Consider the following 9,099-nt stretch of genomic DNA (forward strand, 5'->3'; position numbering starts at 1 on the left):
AGGTTTATAGGGTTCAGTCAACTGAGCAACTGAACTGAAATGAACTGATTTCAAAATGATTGCCACAATAGGTTTAGTTAACAAACCAGAGAGGTTTTTAGATGGAACTCTAGTATATGTCTTGAGTTTATGATCACTTAAGATTCCAAGGTGAAAGATACAACTCTCAGGCCTCTGCAGAACTTAGGAACAAAATTTTGTGGTAGAAATTGCTGACTTTCTACCCAAATCGTTGGGCTGATCTTCAGAAGTGGTCCTCTCGATAAAATATTTCTAGTATGTCTGCCATGTGTCTGACCCTGTACTTGGTTGGGGGCGGAGCAGGCAGAGTCCTCTTAGGGCTCACAGGAGTGAGCTTTTTCCCCTTTGGGCCGTGATGCCCGGCATGTGGGGTCTTAGTCCCCCAGCCAGAGATTGAACCTGTGTCCCTTGCAGTGGAAGCACAGAGTCTTAACCACTGGACCACCAGGGAAGTGCCTATAGGCCGATTCTTTTAACTTGGAGAACAGATGCACAGGAAAGTTAAGGACAAGACTGCACCTTCCTGTTTCACCCAAGGATGTGTTCAAGGTGGAAAAAGTCATCAGTTCAGTTCAGTCGCTCAGTCGTGTCTGACTCTTTGTGACCCCATGGACTGCAGTATGCCAGGCCTTCCTGTCCATCGCCAACTCCCAGAGTTTACTCAAACTCATGTCCATTAAGTTGGTGATGCCATTCAACCATCTCATCCTCTACGTCCCCTTCTCCTCCTGCCTTCAATCTTTCCCAACATCAGGGTCTTTTCAAATGAGTCAGTTCTTTGCATCAGGTGGCCAAAGTATTGGAGTTTCAGCTTCAGCATAAGTCCTTCCAATGAATATTCAGGACTGATTTCCTTTAGGATGAACTGGTTGGATCTCCTTGCAGTCCAAGGAACTCTCAAGAGTCTTCTCCAACACCACAGTTCAAAAGCATCAATTCTTTGGCGCTCAGCTTTCTTTAGAGCCCAACTCTCACATCCATATGTGACTACTGGAAAAACCATCCCTGGAATGTCTTCCTTCCCATAGGACCTCTGAAGTGCATGGCTTCAGAGCTGGAGGGTTTGGAGTAAGAGGAGGTTTGCAGAATTCTCAGTGTTGAGCTCTCAGTTCCTGGAATCCAGCCTGTGTATTCGCTGGATTGGGGTGGGGGCCTTCCCCACTTTGAGAAAGTAACTTGTGAGCCTTTTCAGTCACCATTGACTTCTGATTCACTTTAATAACTTAGACCTTTCTGTGCTCCTCACCTTATAGGAGGCCCCATCTTTGGGAGGTCAGGGATGTTTCCTTTAACTCCATTTCATCTGCAAAGAAGCTGAGGCTCAGGTCACACTCAGCAAATAGTTGGTGCAGGTGGGATTTGAATCCAGGTCTTTCTGTCTCCTAATTTTCATTCCTGCCCCCACCATACTCTGTGGTTGTTGACCCTCAAGCTTGGATGAAGACAGTGTTTTTGGAAACCTTTTCTCTTGACTAAGTTATATTCTGCTCAGGAGTTCAGGGTCTGCTCTAGCTCCCAGACCTGGAGGGGAAGAGGCCCCTGCTCCCGCCTAAGCCTGCCCTTCTCAGGGAATCTGGGATGGATGATTTGAGATGATGATTCATGGGCTCTCAGGGAAGAGGGGACAGGCCAGGGCTTGGACACAGATGATGTGGGGATGTCGCCCACCTGTGCCTCTCACTACCTGTGGGGGCAAATCCCCTTTTACCTCTGATCCTCAATTTCTCCATCAATGAAATACACCTGTCCAGAGGCTTTATTGCATTGAATAAGTGATATAAAAGTGTCAGCTGCAAGCTACATGCAGGGCTTGTGGAGAGGTGCGGAGGTTACCATCTCCAGTGAGAAGATCTGGGGCCTTAAATCCAGGGACTTTGCTTGCCTATAGGGCCAGGCTGAAGAAAGAAACTCATGTCCTGAAACTTCACACTCACATCCAGGAAAATGCCTAGCTGGATCCCCTACCCACCCCAGACCTTTCTGCCCCCTTCCACACTGGGAGGACTGGAAGTCTGGACCAGAGACAAGTCTCCAATGCCCTCTAGCACTGGACGCCAAAGCATCTTAAAGTTAAGACGTAGCATCTGTTTCAGCTCCCAGCTCTTAGCACAGGGTGGACCACATGTAGAACACTTAGGTGTTGCGTTAATGAATGAATGAGTAAATGAATGAGTGAGTACATGAGTGAACAAAGAAATGCCAGGACTGTCAGTGCATCTAAAGTTTCCCTCCCAACCCCCAGGCTCCTGTTGGGGCCTCTCAACCTTCTTGAATCCCCACTCTACCCTTTTCACAGAAGAGCTCGACACCAGGAGTACCAAAAAGGCAAACTGGACTTTATTATAAAGTTGGCTACAAAGTCACCGCAGCACCACGAGGTGGCCACCTGGGCAGGCCCAGGCAGTCGGGCAGCCGGGTGAGTCCCGCACCAGGTACACGCACTCGTGCAAGCACACGTGTGACGGCGGCAGGTCTGCCTTCCTCCATCGGAAAGGAACGTAGCGTCTCTTCGCGCCCCCCACCCCAGGCGCGGGGCGCAAAAGTCACAAGAAGAGCCGCCAGGGCGGCAGAGTCCATCGGAATTGAAATCCCGTTACTGGTGTGTAGAGAATTCTACGTGGGTGTCAAGAGCCCCTCAGGGCACAGGCTGGCCCAGATGGGCACTGCCTTTCCCCCACCAAGACCCAGGGGTGACTTGGCCCCCAGGAGTGGAGAACTGGCCCAGGCCCATGGGGCAGCGCGGGGCGGGGGAAGTGAGACTCCCCCATTCTCCGCTTGAAATCCCATTCAAGGAAACTCACTACGAGTGAATACAGATTGAAATGGAAACTGGGATCGTTTGATGTCTCTAAATTTTAAAAAGAAGCTCCCCTCCCTTGTCCTCCCACCTCCCCCCCCCAAATCCTGAAGGGCCTGGGGAATCAGATCTATCCCCCTCTGGCCCCCAGAATCCCCCCAACAACCCCGGGGGGGTGGAGAACGGCTCCACGTCTTGATGACAATATGCCATACTTGACGACGTTAAGTCACAGACTTATTCAAAACGTTGGTTCCCCTCCACTTCCATCTGCAGAGAGATAGAGAGAGAGAGAGAGAGAGACATACAGTCAGTTAGGCTTATTAGGAGAGATAGGCTGAGGGTGTGATGTACCATTGGCACATGGGATGGGCTTCAAATATCTTGGTCCCATGACTGATCACCAGAGGCTCAGCAGATAAAGGAGCAGTTTGGATGAATGGAGTGAAACTATGGCTGTGGTTTTGGAAAGGATGGAGCCATAGCAAGGACTCTCTCATGGGGCCAAGGGCTGAGTCCCACTGTCTTTATCAAACTCCTGTCAAATCTCACTCTGTATTCCCTTTAGGGGACAAAGAATACTGGCACTAATCCTTCTTCCATCAACTTGTTGTGTAACCCTAAGCAAGTTTCTTTAACTCTGGGACCCTTGATTAACTTCATTTATAAAATGGGTTGGGATAGCAGACCTAGGTCCCTCATAGAGTTAGGAAGCACCAACTATTATTCAAGATTCTTTTGTATTTTATCCCACACCCTAACCTCTGCCCTCAAGGCCTACTTATCCAGAACCTCCATATTATTTTCCATTAGTACTTGCTCTACACCGCAAGTGAAGTTATCCTAACAACTAGAATAATAAATATCTCACTAATAAAACTGAGGTACAGAGAGGGGAATTTACTTGTCTAGCTCCACCCAGCGCCTTGTTGGCAAGACAGGAACTTGAGTTCTTGAACATTCTGGCTGGACTCACCTTTATGGAAGCTGTCTTGAACTTGGCTCTGGAGTTGATGCAACTCATCAGTAAACCCATCGTAGGGGAATGCTGAGACACCTGTCTCAAAGGCGGTTTCATATGTGGCCAGGTCCTCCAGGAAGCTGCGGTCTTCTGGGGACAGGTTGTTGCAAGGCGATGGGGCCCCTCCTGGGACCGCTGCCTCGGGATCCTCAGACTCCCATTCCCCATTGGGGTCTGGGGTAGAGAGATCCATGAAGATGTCTTCCACGGGCGTCTCTTCCAGGAACAGATCAGGGTCAGTCAGGAAATCCAGATCCTGGCATTTCCAGGGTTTCAGTTCCAGGCTGAGCACAGGGGGACCAGCCCCCGACAGGGAAAGGTTAGAGTCCAGGGGCTCCAGCCCCCCAAGTGGTTCCAGCCCACCGGTGCCAGCCTCAGCCGAGAAGGGTCGGTCCATGCCCTGAGCCAACTGGCTGATCTGCTGAATGAGACGGTCTATCTCACTCTGCTCCTTCTCAGAATAGTGGAAAAAACTCTGCTTGACTGGCGAGGCCTCAGGTGTAAGAAGGCCTTCAGGCACCAGGGGGACATCCACAGAGAGGGGACCCCGGAGCTGGGCTAGGGCCAAGAGTGTGCAATCCCCATTACCAGGGCTGCTAGGACTTGGGGGCAACTTCTCATAGAGAAAACTGCATCCCTCCTGGGCGAAGTAAGTCTTGCTGGAATTGGGGCTCAGTTGTTCTGGGAAAGTTTGCCTGGGGCTGTTCAGGTGTGCTTGGAATGATGTGCTGGGAGAAGTTAGCTGCTCCTGGGCAGGGCTGCTCAGAGGCTCTGGGAAGGTGGCAGCGCTGGGAAGCAGCTGGTCTGGGAAGGTGGAGGTGCAAGGATCTTCATAGCTTCTGGCTGAGGTTTCAGTCAGTTGTCCTTGTAGTGGGCTAGTCAGTGGATCTGGGAAAGTTGCACTGTTGGGCGTCAATTGATCAGAGAAGGTCATGGCGCTTGGAGTCAGCTGTTCTTGTAGAGAGCTGGATGGAGCGGGCATGTGGGTCTGGAAGGGCTCATGGAGGCTGAAGAGGAAGGCACAGCCTCCTGGCTGGTGGGGTGTGTAGGGTGGCGTGCACACAAGGTCCTTGCTCAGGTCTGCTTGAAGAGAAGGCTGAGGGCCTGATGGGAATGTCAGGTAACTGAAGCCAAGGTCCTTGGGTGCTTGGGGAAGCTCTTCTGATGTTGGGACAGCACCTAGCTCAGGAGCACTGGGGAAACTGGTGCTTCTGGGAGGCCCCATGGTGAAGAGTGGATTAGGGCTGGAGCACTGCTCCTGGGAGAGGATGTTCTCCGGGAATGAGGGCAACATGGTCGGGGTGCCCAGGACATAGGCTGCCTGGGTTTCTTCAGAGTTCAACTGCTGGCGGAGGCTCCAGGCTTCCATGTCGCTGGAGGGGAAAGAAGAGGCAGCTGGTAAGGGTTTGGCGTCCATTCCCAGAGTTCTCTGGTTTGTATCTCTTCCTCCACCTCGGCTGCCTCCCGGGCCCCTGCCTTGCAGCTCACCTGATTGGGTAGTTATTGGCAGTAATGGGGCCCTCTGGACCTTCTGAATATAAAAGGCAGTAAATCCATGCCCAGCCTCCAGGCTTAGCCAGCAGTCTCACCACCATCTCTGCCTGAATATCTCCACTTTCAGCCACTGAGGGGAAAGAAGAGATGCAGAGTTAGAACAACCATCACACAGCACCACCCAGACTCCCCGCTTGCTAACTGACCTCTCCACTGAATTAGGGTATCCATGACACCTTCTTTTCTGACTGCCCTCACCTGCACCATTCAACTCCCTATTTTGACCTCACCATGCAGAATCCCCTAGTTCTGATTCTATTCTCACCTTGACTCCTTATCTTAGTGCTCACCCTATGGAATTCAAAACTGTGAGCCTCTGATATCCCCCCAACTTCAATCTTGGTCACAGCCCTTCTTGGTCAGATTTCCCATGCCCTTCCCCACTCCCTGTCTTTTTCTCAGCCTCTCTGGACACTCACACAAGCGGTAGTGTTGAGCAGAAGCGTGGCCCAGGTCCTCAGGGTGTAGCAATCCATACCATGATTTACAGAGCAGCTCACTGCGCTCAAAGCCCAGGTAGATTAGGACACTGGGAAGGTGAAAAGGATGAGATCAGCTTTCTGTTTTCCCTGCTTGATACCCAGTTATCTCCCTCCCCCACCCCCAGGTCTTCTACACCCTTAGATTTCATTCTCCCTGCCCCTGACTCCAGAAGCTAGGGTCCCCTCATTCTGACCTGCTTTTCTTCTGGGGTCTGAATACTCTGGACTTACCTCTCTGAGATATCCAGAAGGGCCAGGTCCTTAGCATGACGACTCTGGAACATGGCGAGGAAGAGTGAGGCTGGGCCAGGACCAGGGCCAGGGCCAGGGCCGGGGCGGGGTCTTGTCTCCAGTGGAGCGCAGAAAGCTGTGAACACAGGATTTCCTGCCCAGTAGGCCCCAGGTGGGTGAGCGTGGAATCGACCTCGAATAAGCACCAGTTTGTTGCCTGCACTCTGGCGCCTGAGGGACTTGGAGGTGTTGAAGCGACAGCGGAAGAGGCGATCTGGGTGAGTGAAAGAAAAGCTAGTGAGAAGGTGAATGGCTGAGAGACAAAAATGGGAAGGAGCAAGGCAGCAGGACGGATATTGAATTGAGAAAGAAGGGTGTTCTCACCAGTATCCAGGGCAGAGGGCAGGGCGAGTTGCTGGCGCACAGTTAGGTGGTCAGCTGGATCAATGATGTCATAGATACTGTCACCCTGGGCTACCAGGTCCACCTAGAGAAAGGTAAAGGAGAGATGACCATTGGTGAAGGCAACAAAAGCCAATCTTTGGCATACAGCATCTTGTAGGGTATAACCCCCCCTCCCCAGTAATTCTCAGACTCTCAAAAGGGGGAAACTCATCGTGTCCCCATCTGCACTGCAGTCCAAGCTGAAAGGATCCTCAGCACTCACCATGGAGTGGCCCAGATGCTCGCTCACACTCTCAGACAGATATAGCAGCTTCCCCTCTGCTGTGAACACAAGCAGAAATCCAGGTAGTGCCGCCACTATGTCTTCAAGCTCTTGAGCTGAGAGAAGCCCTGTGGAACCCGCCAGAGGAGTGCCTGAAGAGTGAGAAGATAGAGTGAATCAGGAGTAAGACTAGGAAGCAAAACAGAAGTGAGAGACTTTGGGATCGAGTTTCTCATGGACCTGCTTCTGCACACACCTGTTGACCTACTGCCCACAGCTCTTGCCCGGGGAACCTGTTGCTGGATCTCTCCAGCTAGCGAGCCCTTCGACTTCTAAGTCGGGGCTGAGGGTTGGAGAATCTGAGTTTCAGGACCACGGACAGCGCTCTAATGCCAACCGAACGTTCAGCACCGCGGGCAGAGCCTTGCAACCCGGTGATGCTGTCAGCACCGTGGACAGCGCTTCACCGGCTGCAGATGAGCCCTTCCACGATAGCGAACAGCGGCTGTGCTTCCCCAGGCTTTGGCTCCGTCCCTGCAACTTCCCAAGCTCCCCTCCCCTGGCTCCCAGAGCGCTTCCGCGCCGGTGAGGACTGGGACCATTCTGTCCTGGCTCTCCTGCTCCCGTAAGTCTGACTCTAGGGACACTATCCACGCTCTCTAACATTTATTCAGTACTAAGGTGAGGTTTGGACAGAACTCAGGAGGCAAAGTAGGAAGTCTTGAGTTCTCCAAGTTCCTTCTCACCCTCAGCTCGCAGACACGCTTCCCTAGACCTGCGGCAGTCCCAGCGGGTTCCCTCAGCTTCCTTCTCCCTGAGACTTCCCAGCTTGAGTCTCAGCCCCGGTTTGCTCACCTCCAGCGAAGAAGACTCCCTTGCGAGTGTAGATGCAGGCAAGACTCATAATGTGCAGGTAGGACAGCCGGACCTTGTCCGCTTCGGCCAGCGGCAGCAGCTCCTTGAGGTTCCGGATCTCAGCGTTGATCTGGTCGCGGCGCGCCTTGGAGGCGCCCTTGGTGGAGCGGTACATGACTAGCGGCTGCGGAGCTCCAGCTCGGGCGCTCCGAACACCTGCGTTTCTGTCCCGACGCACCGGTGGCTTCCTCCTTGCTTTCCCGTCTCTCGCTCAGGCTCTTTCTCTCTCTGTCTCCTCTCCTGGGCTCCGCTCGGTTGCGCTGCCCCTTTCGCCTGCCTGGTTCCGCCTTATATAGCTCCCGTCAGGCGTGGGGGGCTCGCTTTAGAGAAAGGGGGGGCGGGAGGCTGGGCTAAGCAAGCTGCAGCGGGAGCGGCTGGCTGAGGTAGGGGGGAGCGCGCTCCTCCTCCCTCCCAGGCTTCCGACGTCATCCCGTGACGTAGAGCGAGAGCGGGAGGGGTGCCGGGGGGGGGAGGGGGAAACGGAGGCTGCGGAGGGGGGCCACGGCTGGCAGCAGCTCAGCCCAGAGACAGGCGCTGCTTTAGGAAGGCCTGAAAGGGGGTGCAGGGACCCAGGTGTCCGAGTGTATTCTGCTGAAGGGTCAGGGCCAGGGTTGAGGCTATCTGAAGACCCTGGCAGGAGAGTCTGAAGAGGGCGGGGGGGCTGGGAGGGAGTGTGCTGGTGTGACAACGATTTTTCTAAGGAGGTAAGGGAATGGAGAAGAGCTGAGCGGTACGCAAATTCCCCCTCCTATTTGCCAAAGGTCGAGTTCGTCTGGGGCAGGGGTGGGGGCGGGGAAGGATCTTTCTTGGCCTCTGTAGGATAGGCCACAGCCAGGGTTTCTCTCTAGGGATGACTCAGTCTGGGATTCCCTTAGTCACTTTCAAAGAGCGAATCTCCTCCCCCTCCTTTCCAAACCCGAGGCTTGGTGATTTCGCACGGGGGGCGGGGGGAGGCGGGTCTCATGGGGGTCTAAGTCTCTAGAATGGATGGGGAAAGGGTCCTAAGGTCCTGAGGGGTAGGAACCAGCTGAATTTGGCCTTGGTTCTATTTTCCCACAGTCAAGAATAGGAACACCTACACCAACGCAGCGGTCTGCAGTGACTCTCCGTTTCTCTGTCAACTAATTAACCTCAGCCACTGATGGGAGAAACTGAGGCAGGGTCCCAGGGCCTGGTGAAGATCTGGGTTTATCCCTTCCCCCATTGCCAGCCCCCAGAGCCAGCGGCTCCCCTCTCCCCGCCCCGATTGCAATCCTCAGTCTCCCCGCGGGCCGGGGGCGGGGGCGGGACCGGGGGAATCCCAGCTCCATATTAGGACAGGAATCCTCCGGCGGCAGCCGCGGCGGCGGCGGCGGGCGGGGCCTGACTGCCTCCGCACAGCTCCCGAGGGCTCCCCCCTGCCTTCAGCGGG

The 9,099-nt window shown here is 53.9% G+C and overlaps 1 protein-coding gene across 1 annotated transcript; it reads right to left on the reverse strand.

Moving 5' to 3' along the window:
• Positions 1 to 2,336: 2,336 nt before the first annotated feature.
• On the reverse strand, positions 2,337 to 8,073 carry NPAS4 (neuronal PAS domain protein 4). The gene is made up of 8 exons (XM_086385705.1): positions 7,629 to 8,073; positions 6,774 to 6,925; positions 6,491 to 6,593; positions 6,107 to 6,380; positions 5,813 to 5,922; positions 5,328 to 5,463; positions 3,795 to 5,212; positions 2,337 to 3,088 (listed from the first exon to the last, which is right to left on the reverse strand). The coding sequence occupies exons 1-8, from the start codon at positions 7,801 to 7,803 to the stop codon at positions 3,060 to 3,062; spliced, it is 2,397 nt and encodes a 798-aa protein (XP_086241831.1). The 5' UTR covers positions 7,804 to 8,073; the 3' UTR covers positions 2,337 to 3,059.
• Positions 8,074 to 9,099: the final 1,026 nt, after the last annotated feature.

The sequence above is a fragment of the Bos grunniens genome, chromosome 29 (genome assembly GCF_055505025.1).
Source record: "Bos grunniens cultivar Pamir isolate PY7600 chromosome 29, Bosgru_T2T1.0, whole genome shotgun sequence".
NCBI lineage: Eukaryota > Metazoa > Chordata > Mammalia > Artiodactyla > Bovidae > Bos > Bos grunniens.

What these genes read in the sequence shown, in the direction of transcription:
- NPAS4 (XM_086385705.1), bottom strand. Translation starts at nt 7,803, where the DNA reads ATGTACCGCTCCACCAAGGGCGCCTCCAAGGCGCGCCGCGACCAGATC. An exon ending in GCCCTCTGCCCTGGATACTG is followed by an intron (nt 6,381 to 6,490) that starts GTGAGAACACCC and finishes TCACTCACCCAG; the next exon opens with ATCGCCTCTTCCGCTGTCGC. An exon ending in TGCTCAACACTACCGCTTGT is followed by an intron (nt 5,464 to 5,812) that starts GTGAGTGTCCAG and finishes CTTTCCCCTCAG; the next exon opens with TGGCTGAAAGTGGAGATATT.